Source organism: Natrix helvetica (assembly GCF_964273705.1).
Source record: "Natrix helvetica genome assembly, chromosome: 9".
NCBI classification, from domain to species: Eukaryota; Metazoa; Chordata; class Lepidosauria; order Squamata; family Natricidae; genus Natrix; species Natrix helvetica.
In genome coordinates this window covers 2708677-2728267 of record NC_138560.1, presented here as the reverse complement: position 1 = coordinate 2728267, position 19591 = coordinate 2708677, and the positions used below count along the sequence as shown (strand labels likewise).

Below are 19591 nucleotides of genomic sequence, written 5' to 3'. Positions count from 1 at the left end.
TTAGCGGAATGTTTAGCCAAAGTTGGATCTGCGGGCTTTTTTTTGGAGGGGGGGGGAACATCCAGGCAGGATTGGGTAGAGTTCCTCCTACGTGGTGTAGAACAAGAGGGGAGGTGAGTAGAAGTCGTTTAAAAGTGCCATCGCAAATAAAAGGAAGGAAGAAAAGGAGAGAGGAAGAGAGGAGGAGAAAAGAGAAGGGAAGAGGGAGGGAAGGAGGAAAGAAGTGGGGAGGGGAGGAGAGATGGAGAGGGAGGGAGGAAGGAAAGAAGGAAAGAAGGAAGAAGAGAGATGAGGAGAAAAGAGAAGGCAAGAGGGAGGGAAGAAGGAAAGGAGGGAGGAAGGAAGGAAGGAAGGAAGAAGGGAGTGAAGAAAGGAAGGAAGGAAGGAGGTTAATATTAGAGCATCTTTCTCTTAGTGTGTACACAGATAATCCTCAATTTATAACAATTCATTTAGTGACCCAAATCCCTGAAAAGAGACTTACCACCCTTGTGGATACTTACATCCCCATGGTCATGTGATCAAAATTCAGACGCTTGACTCATATTTAGGACGGTTGCAGTGTCCCAAGGTCACGTGATCATCTATGGCGTAACCTTCTGACCAGCACAGTCTAAGCGGAAAGCCAGATTGACGTAATAACCGTGTCGTTAATAACTGCTTCGCGAACAACTGCAGGGATTCACTTAACAACCGTGGCAAGGAAGGTCACAAAATATGGCAAACTCAATTAACAACTGTCTCGCTTAGCAACAGAACCCACTCCTCCCTGGAGTAAGGAAAGGCAGCCATCGTGTCACCCCTAGTCCTTCTCTTTGTTAGGCTAAACCGGGGGTCCCCAAACTTGGCAACTTTAAGACTTGTGGACTTCAACTCCCAGAATTCTCCAGCCAGCTCTGCTCGTGATCTCGTGAACAATCTCTGTTGTTGATGCAGCCTAGGATTCAGACCAGATCAGACTACAAGGAGCCCTTGATTTACAACTATTTGTTTAGAGAACGTTGTAAGTCACAGCAGTACCGGAAAAGGTGACTTACTGCCTGTTCTGGCCCTTAACGACTGTTGCCGGCATCCCCGTGCGTCACACGATCAAAATGTGGGGTCCCTGCCCAACTCGGCCAATAATTCACTCTCAGAAATAATAAGAGGATGGATGAAAGTTCTGAGCATTGATAAAGAGGGAAAGGCCAGTCCTCCCCTGCAGAATTGTCGGTACTCATTTAGTAGATTTTCAGCAGGAAGACAGGAAATATGATCACAACCGGTGGCTGGCCAGCCGTGTGGTGTAGTTGGTGTTTTGAAAGCTCCCTGGAGTGATTGTTGTATTTCGAAGAAGCCCCACTTTGTAACCAAACAACAGTTTTCTAGGTGTAGCTTGAAGATGGGTGCCTAGCGGGCTGGGGGATTCTGGGAGTTGAAGTCCACAAGTCTTAAAAGTGGCCGAGGTTGAGAGGTCCCGAGCAATGGAACAGAAGTGAGACCAAGCCCTCTTCTATCTCTGCCTTCCTTTGAGAATTCGGACCTTCACATTTCTATCTGAAAAGGAGGCCGCCAAAAAAAGGAGGCCACCAGGTGCTATCATCGGCCCAGCGGAAGGGCTCCTCTTCCCAGCCACAACTACTACCCCCCTTACCTTTGCAAGAGCCGCGAAGGATTAAGAACGGGATAAAGAGCCAACGCTTCAAAGCATCTCCTGAATAAAAAGGTGTTTTTCTCTGTCCCAGAGGGTCTACGGGCACTGCGACCAGCCCGGTTGAGACGCAGCACTGCTGCCCAGTGATAAAAATGTTTCTCTCTCTCTCTCTCTCTCTCTCTCACACACACACACACACACACACACACACACACAGGTCCCCACAGTCAGAGGCTGTTGGAGAGATCGTGTCGACAAGAGGCTGGCTGGCTTTCGGTACAAAGGGGGCAGCTTCCCCCTGGGAGAGAAGGCACTTACAAGACTGTTCCAAGCAAGCCGACTGTGCGGATCGTTTGCAGGACCCTGGACAGCTCCTGCCGGCTCGGAAGGGAGAGGTTGGGAAGTTTACAGAGCACGATTCGGTCTTCTCCTTCTCCTTCTCCTCTTCTTCTACTACTTCTTATTTTCTTCTTCTTGTGCCATATCCATCATCGGACATTGGCGATCATGTTGGCGATCCTATTTTTATCAACAACCACACGCAAAAGTGTTCCTGACATCGCTCAGAAGACAGTCCCTTCGATTTTGAAGCCATGAAGTTCTTCTTCTGCCTGGACCTTCTTTGCCTTCTGAGCGATGTCGTGTTTTTCCAGGTATTGCATCACCTGTCGGAAATATTCTAACTTTTGCTTTTTTGATGATTTCCCTTGGCTTTCCCAGGCGGCTTATCCCCTCCCCATTTCAGCCTTGCAGGGATGAAAAGGGGGTCCAACTGGAGCCTCTGCTCTCCTCTCCACCCCACCTGTATCTTCCTTTCTGCCTTGAAGTCCTGGGAACGAGGTTACCGGCCCCTGGGTTGCCCCTCTGGTCGCCCCCACCCCCTGTAAAAACCAGCTTTCCAGAGGTGTCGTCCTCGGATCTCACTTGCAAAGGGTAAATTGCAAGGTGATGTGTGTGTATGTGCACGCGCTAAGCCATCTTGGATGTACTGCTCCCACCTGGAGAGGCTCCTTCTGTCTCAAGAGACGCAGAGTGGAGTCCATGCAGAGCACGGGGGTGGCTGGCGGTCCCGCTATCCGAGCGGTCAAAGTAGTTTCCCCATTCTTGCTTGTTCCCAAAGTCTTGGCTGAGCCTGCAGGAGACACTCCTCGGAGGCGCCACAAGGGGTCACTATCGAGAGAGGGTTGCTCCCAAGACGGAAGGACAGCAACAGACATATTACCCTGCAGACTATAGAGATAAAAAAAGTATAGAGTTGCATGCTCAGTTGCTTTCTATTCCTTTCCTCAGGATCACTCAAACTCTCAGAGTTACTCTGCCAGTATGCTTTATGATGGATAGACTGCAACTCCCACAATCCCTCTGCCATCATGCTTTACGATAGGGGACGTCAACGCCCAGAATTCCCCAGGCACGCTTTAAGGTGGCTGGGGGTTTGAAGTCCACGGATCTTAAACGTTTCTGAGACTGAAAAACATTGCTCTCTGTTTAACATCTTGCTGCTACCTGCTAGTTTCTGTTTCTAAAGAGGGCAATGGGATATGTTGGTGTCTGCAGAGAAGTTCCACCAGGACGGAGCCAAAAGTTTACAATGTTTTCCAGCCATGCAGTCTCCCAGTCTGGAAAGGCAGCAGAGAATGCCCCCAAGCAAAGTGTTCCTAATCCGGAGCCCCTTCTGAAACAGGTGGGTTTCTGGAATGATTGGCAGTGCCCAAAATGCTCAAATGAAGAAGAAAGAATCCAGATGACAACAAATAGAACCCAAATATTTATTCAAACAAAACCAAGTCAGGAACTATGAACAGAAAAATCAGAAACTTGCCACCCGCTGCCTGTAAGGATTCTTATTTCCTCTTATCACCCACAATTTTTTTAGTGGTTACCCGCTTGCTTAATTTTCCCCTGTAGCCGTTCCCAGCATCAAGACACAGAACTGCAGCAGCTGAGAGAGGATCAGGGGTTAAAGAAGTACAATTTTTAGAAAAAAAGGAAAGGGTGGAAAATCGGTAGTATAACAGCAATAAAATACCCCAAACCAATTCATGCTTGTAAGCCGCCTGGAGTCGCCTCGAAGTGAGATGGGTGGCAAACGAATCAAATAAATAAATAGACAAATAAAATAAAACAGAGATCTCTTCCTGACTGGCCCTTCCACCCTCAATGAAAAGGATGCTTTGGCTGCGTTTTGGGGGGGGGGGGTGTTTCAGACGCTGTGATAGTTGCCTACTTTTGGGGTGCCGATTGACCTTGATAGGTGTGGTAGTACTGGCCATAGGTGACTTTTGAACCTTTTGCAAGACTTGCAACCAAATAATCGTTTTTTCATGGACAAAAGGTATAAAGGTATATAGCCTAACAGCCAACCCTACTCCCAAAATCAGACAGCTAGTGCTTAAAGTGTCCTCCCCATTGCTGATGCCCTCCATCTTGAGAAAGAAAGAAAAAGGATCTTCCTCGACCATTACCACAGACAAAAGATGACACACATCTTTTGGCCCTAGAAAACCTCACTACCCGATGAATCTGGCAAATCACAGCCGCTCTATTGCGCCCCACGGTGGTATGCAAATCTTTTGGAGTGGACGTGAGTGGTAGATGGGACGTTGGCGGGGTCCCCGGAACTGATGTCAGAAGGCAGGTGCTGAAGGGATCCTTGACTGCTGAAGGAAGAAGAGAAGGTGAGGCTGGATTCTGGTAAGAAAAAGACACAGAGAAAGGACGGGAGAGTTAAGGATTCGCCAGAAGGAACTGCCTCCAAGTCCCCATAATTAGAATATGTAAAAGAGTCAGGTGAAAAAAACAAGAAAATAAACGACATACATCCAAAGGAGGATAATTTCCTTGTATTTAAGTACAATGACAATAAAGATTACACTATACTATAATCGCATTGCATTAACAGATAAAATCCTATGAAAGAGTTGGGTCTAGTTGTTTAGGCCCTGGGCGAAAAGAGAGAAGTTGAGTTCTAGTTCCATTGAAGGGATGAAAGCCGGCTGGGTGACTTTGGCTCAATCACCAGGAAACAGTGAGTTCTAGTCCAACCTTAAGCCTGAAAGCCAGCTGGATGATTTTGGACCAATCACCATGGTGAGTTCTAGTTCCGCCTTAGGCATGGAAGGAGACTGGGTGACTTTGGGCCAATCACCAGGAAACAGTCAGTTCCAGTCCTGCCTTAGGCTGTTCTAGGTGTTGCAACAGAAAAGATACATTTCTGGGTCCCCTGAGATGCTATTGTTTTAATCAGGAGGAGCCGTGTGTGCCCATTCTGTCTGATCATACAGGGCAGAGTCGTGGTGGCGCAGTGGTTAGAATGCAGTATTGCAGGCTGACTCTGCCGACTGCCAGCCGTTTGATTCTGATCAGCTCAAGGTTGACTCCGCCTTCCATCCTTCCGAGGTGGGTCAAATGAGGACCCAGATTGTTGGGGGCAATATGTTGACTTTGTAAACCGCTTAGAGAGTGCTGCAAAGCCCCGTGAAGCGGTATGTAAGTCTAAGGGCTGTTGCTATTGCTAGAAACTATGGGAGACAGAAAACCCCTCCAATAACTCATGCAGAAAAGGCACCTGATTGAAGTAACGGAATATCCTAAATCCCAACTCTAGGGTGGCAGGGCAGAAGAGCAGGTGAGACACAACCTCGGCGAGATCCTGCAGACTTCAGCAGGAATAGATTAAGCCAGGGGTGTCAAACTCAAGCCTGCGATGTGGTTGGCTCTGGCCCGCGGGGATGTCCTGGAAAATGTAAGGGGCTGGCCCACATCGCTTCAGTCCGGTCTACCCAATGCGAAGAGGAAACAAGCCAGCAGTTTGGGGAGTGGCGTCAATATGGCCACAGCCACCCAGTCAGCTGTGCCCACCTGTCCCCCCTCCCCAAGGTTAACCACAGCCCTGATGCAGCCCTCAATGAAATTGAGTTTGACACCCCTCGACTGAGCAGAGTCACGTGGCAAGAAGCAGATGCAATTTTTACTTCTTGTACCCCGGGCATGAAAGATGCAGCTCACTAGGAGTCCCTGAGCAAGATGCCAGGAGGTCCAAGGAAGCAGAGGTGACTCTGGAGACAGGTCCCACGTTCTCAAAGGTCCCTGGCTGGGCAAATCGGCCCTAAGAAGCCTCAGCGATGAAATTCAATTTTTTTTACTACTGGTTCTGTGGGCGTGGCTTGGTGGGCATGGCAGGGGAAGGATACTGCAAAATCCCCATTCCCTCTCCACTGGGATTTGCTGGTTCTCCAAACTACTCAAAATGTCCGCTACTGGTTCTCCAGAACCTGTCAGAACTGGCTGAATTTCACCCCTGCTCAGTGGGCTTCAAGCTCAAGGTCACTTTTTAGTTTGCCCGTAGGTTTGTTGAAATGCCAAGGAAACAGTCCAAGAGGCCACTGGTTGGAAACTCACCAGCCCGAAATGCGATAGCTTCCTCCATTCTCTTTAACATCCTGTTGCAGTTTTGTTTAACCCAGGGGGCCACTGTGTCAACGAAGATATACAGAATGACCAGTCCGATGACAACAGCAAATGAAATCTAGAAGGAAAGAGGAGAGGGAGAAGGGTGGGCAGTGAATTCCTCAGCTGAGCACCCCACCCACCCATTCCCCGTTGTCATTGTCTTCTTATTCTGCTGGCCCAGGAGAGCTCAGCCTTCGTTTAGTTAGGGTGGGGAGAATAATTTGACAGACACAAATTACAGACAGACAGACACTAGCTCTGCCAACTGGCCTCAACAGGAGCGTTGTCATTCTGAAGATGGCCTAAGGCCCTAAGACAATGTTTCTCAAACTTGGCAACTTGAAGATGTCTGGACTTCAACTCCCAGAATCCCCCCTGTCAGAAATGCCGGCATAGGAATTCTGGGAGTTGAAGTCCGCACGTCTTCGAGTTGTTAAAGCCCTTAGCCTCCCAATCCCAGAAGGAAAGCCCCGGGGAGCCTCTGGGACTGAGGATACACGACACTTGTCAAGAGTCTCCCTGCTGAGTTCGCTGGCTCTTTCCCTTCCTTTTACACGCGGAATAGGCTTCCCAACAGGGTTGCCCTTCACACAACCCCTGAACCTAGTGTCAACCCTGAAGCTGACCTGGCCGAAGCCACCTTGGAGCTTCAGTGCTGCCACACTGGAGCTGAGGGATGGGGGGATTTGAGGGATGGGGGGATTTGAGACAGTTGGGGCTTTGTAGCCAGTTGGACCATGTGACTGATTGTTTTAAGAAAGTGAAAACTTTTAATTACCGTATTTTTGGAGTATAAGACGCACCTTTTCCCCCCAAAAAAGAGGTTGAAAATCTGGGTGCGTCTTATACACTGAATACAGCATTTTTGGCCTCTCGAAACTTTGCCCATATTGCAAAAATGGACTTGCAGAGGGTTAGGGCTGTAAGCCCCCAGGAGCACTTTGCAGGCCTCTCAAACTCTCTCGATGCCCCGTTTTTTATTAAAAAATGAGGCCTGCAGAGGGTTTGGGAGGCCTGCAGAGTGCAAAAATATTTTTTTTTAATTTACCTGTTAAGAATCTTGGTGCGTCTTATACTCCGAAAAATACGGTAGGTGAAAACATTCAGAGTCGGTTTTCACCAGATCCGTGCCAATATGATAGATCCAATAAAGCTATTCCTTTGAGGAATCTAGCTGCCTTGGAGTTTTGCTTGCTAGGGGTCTATTACTAGTCAAAGCCCAGCTGTCTTACCTTCATTATGTACAGGGCACGGGAGGGGCTGAGGCGCAGGCCGTGGATGTGAACGATGAACTCCAAGGCATAGTCACAGTAGGTGGTTTGATCGACCCCCCTATGGAAGCAGACAAGAACAGATAGAGGTGGGCCACGGGAGCAAAGCATCCGTCTGTCAACCTGAAGCTGACCGAGGCCATTTTGAGGCTTCAGTATTACCACACTGGAGCTGAGGGATAGGGAGGGGGGAATAGATAGCCGGGGTTTATAGCCAAAGCAAAATACTTTCTCCTGGGAACCAAGGACATTCCCACAGGTGGTCAGAGAGAGAAGGAGTGAAGTTACCAGCCAACTGGAGGACAAGCCGGCCTGGCCTGAATAAAATAAATTATTAATTTCAATTGCTAATTTTAATTTAATTTCTGAATCTCATTGTAAATGTCTATTGGTTTTTTTTGGATATTCTTTTTAATCTTTCTTTTAACTTTTGTAATATGTGTCTTTATGTTGTACGCCGCCCTGAGTCCTTTGGGAGAAGGGCAGCATAGAAGTCCAATAAACCTCAACCTTGATTGGACCATGTGACTGATTGTTTGGGGAGGAGAGAAAACTTTTATTTTTAATTAGGAGAAAACGGGGGGAACATTCAGAGTTGGTTTTCACCAGTCTGATACATCCAATAAAACTGTTCTTGGAAGAATTTTGTTTGCTATGGGTGTATTACTTGGAACCCTGACACCGTCCTTTCTAAAAAGTTTTCCCTCACCTCACAGTGATTAAATCCCATCGCAGGCTCTCATTTTCTAGTTTCCTACATCTGTGTTTCTCGGCCTTTAAGAAGTTGGACCTCAGCTCCCAGATTCTGAATCCACGTGTAAAGGTCCAACGACACGGGATTTACTGCTAATCAGGCCTAAGCAGAGGAATCTTCTCGACTAACATTTACCGCCTGCCCAGAGTTACCATGTTTCCCTGAAAATAAGACAGGGTCTTATTTCCTTTTCACCCCTGAAATAAGCGTTTGGACTTATTTTCGGGGAGGTCTTATTATTTTTGAGGTGCAGGTGGTGGCAAGTGTGGTCACCTCATGGCTGCTGCAATATTTTGGGGGAGGGCTTATTTTAATTAAAAGAGGAAACCCTATGCCGTTCCAGACAAATGGCTATCCAACATCTTCTTAAAGACTTCAGGGAAACTGGGTAGGTAAGGGTCAACTGAATTCAAAGGAGGTTGGACTGAGTTTATCTGTGACTATGTAGGGATTTAAACTGGTTCCTCTTTTAATTCCACCCCCAAGTTCTGCCACTCCTTCTCCTACACCACCCGTCTTAAAATGACTTGAGGTTGAGAAACACTGTTCTACATAATTAATCAAGCTCTTAGTCCAACAGTCTCCAGATCACGGCTTCACTCTTGCAGCAGGCGATTAATTCAATAATGACATGCTACACACATATGCAGAGATAGGCAGCCAGACACATCCACCCTTAGAAAAAGCTCTCCCCGTGCATTCTGGCATGATTTCACCCCACTACGAACAGAGTAAACAGTTTCAACATCAAAATCCCAAGTACCTGTTGGATACTTTGATCACAAAGTAATAATCGGGAGTGGCCAAACTTTGAGGGACGATATCGTAACACGGAGACTCTTTCTGACAAATCCACCTAAAGGGGGAAAAAAAGAGATTTAGTGCCAGGCAAGATCCTACGATGGGATGCTTTATATCTAGGGGTGGAATCCTGTTTTTTTTTTAAAGATTGGTTTTGGATGGTGTAAAATCCAGTAAGGGTAAAGGTTCCCTTTGCACATATGTGCTAGTTATTCCTGACTCTAGGGGGCGGTGCTCATCTTAGTTTCAAAGCCGAAGAGCCAACGCTGTCCAAAGACATCTCCATGGTCATGTGGCCGGCATGACTAAACGCCGAAGTTGCACGGAACGCTGTGATCTTCCCACCAAAGGTGGTTCCTATTTTTCCATTTGCATTTTTTACGTGCTTTCGAACTGCTAGGTTGGCAGAAGCTGGTTCTTTTCTTGCAGACATTTCATTTCCCGACTAGGGAACATTATCAGGGCTAGAAGGGAGTGGGATTTGCTCTGTTTATAAACAGTGGATTGCACTGTCAGGGTTGGTGGGAGGGGTCTTGGCGATTCCCTAATTAGGCTGTTGCTCAGAGTTTGATTGTTTGTCTGAGTTGGTAGCTTCTTGATTGGGGTATTGTTATTCCAGGTTGACTCAGTCTTCCATCCTTCCGAGGTCGGTCAGACGAGGACCCAGATTGTTGGGGGCAATCGGCTGACTCTAAGCTGAGAGGGCTGTAAAGCACTTCCTCCCTCCCTCCCTCCCTCCCTCCCTCCCTCCCTTCCATGGTGTGCAGTAGTTAAAGTGCAGCATTGCAGACTAACTCTGCCCACTGCCAGCAGTTCGATCCTGACCCGCTCAAGGTTCATTCAGCCTTCCATCCTTGCGAGGTGGGTAAAATGAGGAGCCATATTATTTCGGGGGCAAGAGGCTGACTCTGTAAACCGCTTAGAGAGGGCTGGAAAGCCCTGTGAAGCGGTATATAAGTCTAAGTGCTGTTGCTAGTGTTTCCTTCTTGGTTGTTGGTCTACCCCAAACTATATCCAAGCCTCTTTCACTGGAGGTTAGAATTCGAAGAGCCTGCCCAGAAGCGGATCTGCAAACCCAAACCGACAAGCGTATCTTTCACAGTAGAACTTACACAATTCCAGAGTTGGATTCAGAGAGAACCGGGAATCCTTCCTCGTTGGTTTCATCCACTTCTACATCGGCTCTCGCCCAGATCAAAGCTGACGAATTACTAGAGAAGCCAAATACAGATCAAGACCGTCCACATCAGGAGTCCAGGGCCCTTTCCCCCCACTATTTTTTGTAGCAGATCCTCCACTCCTGACTGCCACGCGCTCTACAGGGGCTACTCTAGAAGATTATTCAGAAGCTGAAGCCGGAGCAGAACACAGTTCTGTGTGCACAGTTTGGGGCTGTGTCAGAGGTGCCATTCAGCAGGTTCTGACCAGTTCTGGAGAAACGGTAGTGGAAAGTTTGAGTAGTTCGGACAACCGGCAAATACCACCTCTGGCTGGCCCCGCCCCCTTCTATTCTCTGTCTCACAAATCCCAGCTGATCGGGAGGGAATGGAGATTCTGCAGTATCCTTCCCCTGGAGTGGGGAGGGAATGGAGATTCTGCAGTATCCTTCCCCTGGAGTGGGGAGGGAATGGAGATTCTGCAGTATCCTTCCCCTGGAGTGGGGAGGGAATGGAGATTCTGCAGTATCCTTCCCCTGGAGTGGGGAGGGAATGGGGATTTTGCAGTATCCTTCCCCTGGAGTGGGGAGGGAATGGGGATTTTGCAGTATCCTTCCCCTGGAGTGGGGAGGGAATGGAGATTCTGCAGTATCCTTCCCCTGGAGTGGGGAGGGAATGGAGATTCTGCAGTATCCTTCCCCTGGAGTGGGGAGGGAATGGAGATTCTGCAGTATCCTTCCCCTGGAATGGGGAGGGAATGGGGATTTTGCAGTATCCTTCCCCTGGAGTGGGGAGGGAATGGGGATTTTGCAGTATCCTTCCCCTGGAGTGGGGAGGGAATGGGGATTTTGCAGTTAAAAGATGTCGCGGGACTGGGGAACTGGTTCAGGGGTGTGGCGAGCATGCCATCCCTACTGGTTCGGAGACCCAGTTGCCATTTCCACTACCGGTTTCACCAAACTGGTGCAAACCAGTAGGAACCCACCTCTGATATGTACAATGATCGGGAGGAAATGGGGATGTCGCAGTAACCTTCCCCTGGAGTGGAAATGGAGATTTTATAGCCCACCAAGCCACTCCCACACAACCGGTAGTAAAAAGTTTTGAATCCCACCACTGGGCTGCACATATAACACACGTTTTGGGTGAGCAGCATCAGTTACCGGTTCGTTTGTGAGTTCAATTCAGACTGGGTCTACGCAGCAGCCTGCTGAAAAGTCACCTGTTAGTGTTGTATTTTACAATCTCTTCCGGAGTGAAGTATCTGATGTTGCTTTGGGAAAAGGGACCTCCGCCAATGACGGTAAAGAGGTAGCTGTCAAGAGAACAAGGAAGACGGAAAATTCAGATTTGGAATAGAGCTGGAAGGGACCCTGGAGGTCTTCTAGTCCAACCCCCTGGCTCAAATAGGAAACCATGTTGTATCATGCCAGACAAATGGCTGTCCTGTCTCTTCTTAAAAACATCCTGCGATGAAGCACCCCACAACTTCTGAAGGCTGATTCTTCTCACTGATTAATTAATTGCTATGTGATGTCACAATCACATCATTGTTATGCAGCCAACTTACAAAATCCCCCCCCCCTTTGGTTAAATACGATTTGCACAGCTGAGATAAAGCCACACCTCTCTTTCCCCCTCCCCCATTTTAGATAGCAGGAACTAAAAAGCCACTGATTGCCAAAGCAGATTCTCTAACGCTGCCTCAACCTCAGCAATGTTAACATGGGTGGACTTCAACTCCCAGAATTCCCCAGCTAGCTCTAGGCAAAGATTCACTATTAGGCTGATCAAACCTGCCACCATTCCCCTCCCTCTCCCTCACACACACAGACACACACACACACACAGAGGAAGGGAGGGAGGGAGGGAGGGAGAGAGAGAGAGAGAACAAGCCAGCCAGCCAGCCTTTCTGGTGCTGATGTAGGAGTTACCTTGAACCAGTTTTCTTCCTCTTCTACCTCTTATTGCCAAGACCCCAAAGCAGGGGTGAAATGCTACCGGTTCAGGCCGGTTCGCTTGAAGCGGTAGTTAAAAAATGCTTTAAAAAGTAAAAAAAAAGTTCTCACGATCAGCTGTGAGGCTTGTTGCAGGAGCCATTTGGTGTGAAGTCCAGCTGCTTTTTACATTGTGTGTGAGTCAGTTGTGCAGCCACGCCCACCTGGTCACATAGCCACCAAGCCACGCCCACAGAACCAGCAGGGAAAACTTTTGAATTTCCCCACTGCCCCAAAGGCAAGGCCCCGTGTCCCCCACCCCAACCCCAGTTCCCAACTCTGCAAGGCCTGAGACCCGTCCCCACCTCTCTTACCTGCCATGGAATCGTCCCGAGTCTCCGGTCACCATGTCTTGGATCAAGAAGAACGGGTAGAAGACTGCAAGGAAAACAAGCAAGTGTCTTGCTCCCAGTTCACAAACTGGAGTAGATGGGAACACGGCGGGGGACGCGCTGGGGTTCCCAGGCTGTCTCTCGAAAGGTTTCCAGCAGGTGGTTGGCTCAAATCCAACACCGATCCTTGAAGCTGACTCCGGGGGAACTGGATTCACACGTGTTTGGGTTTTTTGCATCTCGTGCCTTCTGAGTTACTCAGGAGTAGGCACAGGGCGGCCTCAGACACGCACACCTAAACAAATGCAGAGAGGCTCTGTCCTAACTATGTTGGCCTCTAACCTGGATTCCCTGAATGATGGTAGATTCCAGGAATGGTGTGGAAATACGATTGTCTCTATTATTGGCAATGATGAAAGTGATGATAATGAAGAAAAAGAGGAGGTGAAAAGCAGGAGGAGGGGTGGGGAGGGGGGAAGAACAGAAGGAAAAGGAGAAGGGGGAAAGAAAGAGGAGGAAGGAGAGAAAGGAGAGGAGAGGAAAAAGAGGAGGAAGAAAAGGAGGAAGGAGAGGAGAGGAAAAAGAGGAGGAGGAGGAGGAGGAGGAGAGGAAATGAGAGGAAAGAGGAGGAAGAAAAGGAGGAAGGAGAGGAGAGGAAAAAGAAGGAGGAGGAAGAAGAGAGGAGAGGAAAGGAAAAAGAGGTGGAGGAGGAGGATGGAGAAGGACAGAAGGAAAAGGAGTCGAAGGGGGGAAGAAAAAGAGGAGGAGGAGAAGGAAGAGGAAGACTGTGGAATCCTTGGTGCTCTCTGAGCTTAGTAGTTTTCCTGCAGACGTTTCATTACCCAAGTAGGTAACATTATCAGTGCTAGAAAGGAGTGGGGTTTGTGAAGAGGAGGGGGAGGGGAGATGCAAAGCCACTTACCATCGCTGAAGAAAAAACAGGGCATTTCTGGATCTGGTTCAACACAGTCAAAGTAGCGCTTGTTCTTCTCCGTGGTGTAATTCTGTGTGTAAGTGATATCAAACGCCAATCTCTTGCCTGGGGGGCATCCGATATGAAGCAACAATGTTTTAGAACCCTGGGGGCCAACAAAGAAGTGGGAGAGCGATGGATTTATAAATCCCTTCTCTTTTACATTGAGGTATAAACACGCCCATTTTTAAAAAGTCCCATTGCCCCTATGGCAGGGGTGCCTAAACTTGGCAACTTTGTGGACTTCAACTCAAAGAATTCCCCAGCCAGAAAATTCTGGGAGTTGATTAAGTCCACAAGTCTTAAAGTTGCCCAGTTTGGACACCCCTGCTCTAACGGAAGAAATTCTAAGAAGGAAGCCTTGAAGATCTTGTACCCATTTTATTACTGGTTTTATTCTGTATCTTACGCCACGTGTGTTGCTATCCATTGTTGCTTAAAATAAGCCGGTCGTTCTGTGCGGTCCCCCTGCTGTTTGTCTGTTGGAAGGAAAAGAAACCGGGAAGACATGGCCTTCCTGAGGAATTCAGATTACCTGCAATTCCGGGGACAGGTTTCCATAGCGATAACAGGCCATTTCTGAATGGACCACCTGCGAAAAGTGGACAAAGAGAAAGGAAGTAGAAAGAGCGGTTTCACCAGCTAACAGGTAAGACAGAACAGGAAACTCTTGGCCAGAGGTGAAAAGAAAATGGCGAGAGATTCAGAGGGGCCAAGCTCGGTCTACTGATTGTGGCACTAGATTAGAAGCTGGCGGCTGGGAGCTCTAGTTTTGCCTTAGGCATGAAAGCCAGCTGGCTGACATTGGACCAATCACCAGGAGACTAGGAGTTCTAGTCCCACTTTAGGCATGAAAGCCAGTTGAATAACTCTGCCCCAATCACTAGGAGACTATGAGTTCTAGAGCTGCCTTAGAAATGAACACAGGCTGGGTGACTTTGGCCCAGTCACTTTTCCTCATCCCCACCCACCTCCCAGGCTTGTTGCTATGGGGAAAATAAGAGGAGGAAGGAGTACAAGGTATGTTCGCCCTCGTGAGTTCCTTATAAAGCGACAAAGGTGAGATCAATCACTCAAGCCAATCAATCAACTCAAACCAAGGCTACCCTATACAGAATAGAGATCCATGGATATCCAGAGATGCTGATGAAGCCTCACCTTTATGGTAGCTGAGCTTTTCAGAAGGTTCTCCCCGCTGAGTTGCTGCCTTGGGTAATTTCCATTGTCTTTAATGGTTACCTGTTGGGGGTGGGGAGAAGCCAGCTCAGAGGTGGGTTGCTACCAGTTCACACTAAATCGGGAGTGGAAATTGCGACTGGGTTGCTGAACCGGTAGAGACGGCAGGCTCAACATGCTCCCGAACCGGTTCCCCGGTTGCCGCAGCTTGGTTTTTTGGACATTTTTAATGTTCAGCACATGCAGATACCTATTTACAGGCAACTGTGCATGTGCGCAGAGTGCACACGCACAAATCACATGTGCACTCAACCAGGAGTAACATCCCCCAAGTCTGGAGGTGACGGATGAGGAAGAGGAGGAACAGCTGGGTCCAGTGCCTGATGCGTGGATGCGCAGAAGGCAGAGGAGAGGAGTGGAAATCTATGGGCCGGTCCTTGGGACGGAAGAACCACCGCTCCTAGTGAAGCTCTACCCTGGCTCTGAGGATAAAAGGCAGGGGGCGGAGATGAATAGATGGGACAGACCACTATTCATCTTCCGGACGGACAGATTTGTTAGCCTGCTGTGAGAGAGAAACTTTTTGCCGGGGCTGCTGGCGCTCCTAATAGAGGAATCATTTCATCACTTCAGAGGGTTTGTGATGGACGGGAAGCTGGGTGAGAACAGAGTGCTACTGCTAACCCTGCAAGGAAGAGGGACGTGTCCATAGAATCAATTATCATCTGGGTCTTACCCGATAGAACACCGAGCCTCGGCTGATGAGTTCTTGCCTCTGCAGTACTGCCTCGATATACTCGGGATGGGCCAGAATAACAGTCAGCCAGATGTAGTGGAGGGAATTTTCGTCGGCTGTTTCTCCCACTGGAGGCAAAAGAGCACAACGGCTGAGGATGGGTGTGTGCGTACACACACAAACACACACCATGTGGGACACTGGCAAGCCAAGACCCTCTTTCTCCCACTCAAATAAGCTGCCTCAGACCACACCGAAAGCCAAGGGAGATATAGAAACGGTCCCTTCTGCTCCCAAGACCATTCTGCCTCTAGAGCAGTGTTTCTCAACCTTGGTCAACTGAAGATACGTGGACTTCAACTTCCAGAATTCCCCAGGGAGTTGAAGTCCACGCATCTTCAGGTGACCAAGGTTGAGAAACACTGCTCTAGACTGTGTAAGGAGATAGATAGATACTGGCAATTCTCACCTTACAACCATTCATTTTGTAACTGTTCAAAGTCACAATGAGCCATGGTGGCGCAGTGGTTATAGTGGGGTACTGCAGGCTACTTCTGCTGACTGCTGACTGCCGGCTGCCTGCAACTTGGCAGTTCGAATCTCACCAGGCTCAAGGTTGACTCAGACTTCCGTCCTTCCGAGGTGAGTAAAATGAGGAGCCAGATTTGTTGGGGGCAATAGGCTGACTCTGTAAACCGCTTAGAGAGGGCTGGAAAGCACTGTGAAGCGGTATATAAGTCTAAGGGCTATTGCTATTGCTACAGCACCACCAGGGATGGGTTCTGGCCGGCTTTACTGCCGGTTCGCTTGTGCGCACGATTCACGCGCGTGCATCCGCAGAACTAAAAAACAAGATGGTGGCAATGGCTGGGGAACAGGTTTGGGGGCGTGGCAGGCCTGGGTTGCTGCCGGTTCCAGCGAACCGGCATTGCAGCAGCCCCAAGGTCACGTGATCAAAATTCAGTTGCTTGGCAACTGACTCATATTTATGATAGTTGCAGCGATACAGACACACACATTCCCCTATTGCAATTAACCAAGATGAAAATAACCAAGATTTGCACAATCCATACATTACAGATTAACAGTTGGAAGGGACCTTGTAGGTCATCAATCCAACCCCCACCCAAACAGACCCTACACCATTTCTGACAGATGGCAGTCCAATCTCTTCTTGAAAGCCTCCAGGGATGAATCTCCCACAACTTTTGAAGGCAACTTCTGTTCCATGGGTGGACTGCTCTCACGGTCAGAAAATTCCTCCTCATTTCCAGGTGGAATCTCTCCTTGGTCATTTTCCATCCATTATTCCTTGTCTGGCCTTCCGGTGCCTTAGAAAAATACCTTGACCCCCTCCTCTCTGTGGATCTAGCTATGCAGTTAGTAGATCTAAGCAGCTAGTAGATCCAGCTAAGCAGCTAATAGACTTAGCTAAGTATAAATGAAGGTAATGAATTCAACATCCCAGCATGGTTAAAACACAAAATTGCCTTCTTGGAACATACTAAATGTAATCGTTATTGTTTTTTAAATGTGACTTTTCATCTTGTTCTTAAGTCTTGTTAGCTGCCCAGAGTCAAGAATTTGAGACAGGAATTCCAATAACTTGAATGAGGGATGGAGGGAAGGAAGGAAGGGAGCAGGTGTGGGATTCTACCAGTTCGGACTGATTCGGGCATACTGGTAGCTCCAATTATCAGCTGGGAGCGAACTGGTTAGCTCCAACTTTGAAGTGGGCCCACCCACCTGCTCCTGTGCAATATTCACCTATATTTCCTTTTCCGAAGCCCAGCTGATTGGCGCAGCAGAGTGGATTGCTGCACCTCAGCTGTTTTCCTCACCAGCATTAATGGGGGAGGTGAGTTTTCTGTAAACTCCGTGCATGGGCAAAGCATGTGCTCAGCGAATCAGTTGTTAAACAGGTAGGATCCCAGCCCTGGAAGGGAGGGGGGAGGGATGCTCCCCCAATCAGCCATTTTTCCTTACTGCTCTCTCTGGCTGTTCTGATGGTCATGAACACGTTAAAAGAGTAGTCTGTATTCTTGTCCAGAAAGATTCTTATGGGCAGGTCGTTATTTGGCATCAAGTTGTAAACTTTGGCATAGTTGGCCATGTCGATGTAGATCCCTCCCAATGATTCCCAGTTGCTTGCCTTGTATTGAAAATATTCCTGGAGGGGGGGGAGGGGGAGGGAGGGAGAGACCAACAAGTAAGTTCCAGAAGGATTGATTTTATGGTTCACGTTGACTTTCTGTTGCATTCACGAAGCACATTTTATGAGAACGGGAGAATTTGGCGGCCTCCCATGCAACCCAACCCATAACTGCACTTTGGTGGCATGTTTGACTGTTTTTTTCATAATTTTGCCAGGTTTGGGAAGAGGATTAAGTAGTGCAAAGGCTGAGAAAATAACACTCAGGGGTTGTTGTTGTTTTTCTCCTTACGGCCTCTTCTTTCTGGTTCTTCCACCAGCGCCAAGTGGGGTCATGGACGGGGTCTGCGTAAGGCTGGGAAGACAAGATTACACGAAGAAATGAACCTCCAACATAACACCTCAATATATTTCAACTTAGCGTCTATTATTGTTATGTCAATGACATATATTAGCAGGGATTTACGTTTGAAGGGCCTTTTCTTCCCCCCAATCGTTTTTTAATTCTTCTTTTTGGAAACAGTGAAGGACCGGTCCGCAGTGCCTCTGCCAGTGAAGACAGAGCTCGGGAGGGCTGCGTGCGTCTCTCCCAAGCTCCATTTTCGCTGGCAGAGGGATGCAGGAGGCCATCACAGCTGAAAACAGCGCCTGGGAGTCTGTTTCCGCTGGCAGAGCGCTCAGGCACCACATGTGTCCCCGACACGAGTGAGGTCAATCTGGCCACACCCACCATGGCCACGCCCCCATCCTCCCAAGGTCAAATACAACTCTGATGCGGCCCTCAATGAAATCGAGTTTAACACCCCTGCTGTAGGGCATGCCACGGGCTGCCCATTTTGTGCCCAGAAAAAAACAGAACCGGTCCTTACTCTGTGATACGATGCATGCAGCTGAAGCAACTGGTAGACCAGGCCCTGGTAGACGTTGAGCGACTTATACTGATGCAATCCGGATTTCTCCATGACATCTGGGGGCGTAGCCCAGTAAAACTCCTCTCGGGAAAAGCGCTGTGGTTCCGGCAGATCCACTATACGCAACGTAGCAAAGGGGCAGAGATGGGTGAATCGGATGTAGTCTTTCCCGCTGGGAACAGAGAACACAGGATCCCCCGTTTTGCAGGCATTCCTAACGGGATTGCTATTGCAGGGAAGCACCGGGACTGGCCAGGAGGAGGAGGAGGGATCAAGTGCGCAGCTAGTCTACAGTCACTGGGAAACCACAAAAGTACTAGAGCTGAGTCCAACCTAAGGGAGTTCCTTGGGGTTTTGTCTATTTGTTCTCACGAGAAGGCTGCCAATCTGGAGAATTCCTGTATTATAGGCAGAACATAATAGAGTAATTAGCTTGAACTCTGCACCTGGATGGGCTGGCTGTTCACCTGTGGGCCTAGTCCGGTCTTTGCCATAAAAGGCTTGGTAACGTTAGGCCACTCACCAGGAGACAGCGAGTTCTAGTGCTGACTTAGGCCCGAAAGCCAGCTCGGTGACCTTGACACCAGACTGACAGCATTTGCTTGGGAACGGGCGGCTTCAGGAACTCCAGGAGAGGTCAGGCCTGCACCGCTTTCTAGCCTGCAAGGATTCTAAACTCAACTCCCTCTTCATACCTCCCTCCCTTCACCTCAAGCTGGAGATACTAGCTACCACCCTAACACCGAAGGGACCCAAATGCAATGGGATGAAGAAGACCTGTTACCACACTCAACCCCCATTCACTGACTTCCCTCATATGGTTTTTTCTGAGGAAGGCCCTGATTTCTCAAGGGGGGGGGCACGTGGTCCACTCTAGGTGAAATCGAATACTCAATTGAACCTGTTGAGAAGGGCAAATGGAGGGAGGAGATCCAGAAGCGGTCAAAGAAAGATAAGCCAGCAGAGGTGGTATTCAGCAGGTTCTGACGAGTTCTGGAGAACCAGTAGCGGAAATTTTGAGTAGTTCTTAGAACCGGTAAATGCCACCTCTGGCTGGCCCCGCCCCCTTCTATTCTCTGCCTCCCGAGTCCCAGCTGATCGGAAGGAAATGGGGATTTTGCAGTAACCTTCCCCTGCCACACCCACAAAGCCACGCCCACAGAACCGGTAGTAAAAATGTTTGAATCCCATCACTGGTAGCCAGGCCAGGATTGAAGGGAAGCCTTTCTTCTCCCTTCCATTGACA

General features: G+C 48.7%; 1 protein-coding gene across 2 annotated transcripts in view; it reads right to left on the bottom strand.

Annotated features, from left to right (window-relative positions):
* Positions 1-2952: 2952 nt before the first annotated feature.
* Positions 2953-19591, bottom strand: part of LOC309396553 (cation channel sperm-associated auxiliary subunit gamma-like) — a 41347-nt gene continuing 24708 nt past the window's right edge. Inside the window, exons 17-30 of one of the 2 annotated variants that reach the window (XM_081961734.1) lie at positions 18304-18517; positions 17727-17789; positions 17269-17452; positions 15283-15410; positions 14529-14609; positions 13906-13962; positions 13320-13476; positions 12380-12443; positions 11291-11383; positions 10024-10122; positions 8874-8966; positions 7318-7417; positions 6035-6161; positions 2953-4324 (exon numbers count right to left, since the gene is read on the bottom strand). In XM_081961734.1, coding sequence (XP_081817860.1) covers positions 4176-4324; positions 6035-6161; positions 7318-7417; positions 8874-8966; positions 10024-10122; positions 11291-11383; positions 12380-12443; positions 13320-13476; positions 13906-13962; positions 14529-14609; positions 15283-15410; positions 17269-17452; positions 17727-17789; positions 18304-18517 — 1609 coding nt within the window. In that variant the 3' untranslated portion in view covers positions 2953-4175. The remainder of the gene's footprint in view (positions 4325-6034; positions 6162-7317; positions 7418-8873; positions 8967-10023; positions 10123-11290; positions 11384-12379; positions 12444-13319; positions 13477-13905; positions 13963-14528; positions 14610-15282; positions 15411-17268; positions 17453-17726; positions 17790-18303; positions 18518-19591) is intronic. The other variant, XM_081961735.1, reaches the window with a different exon arrangement.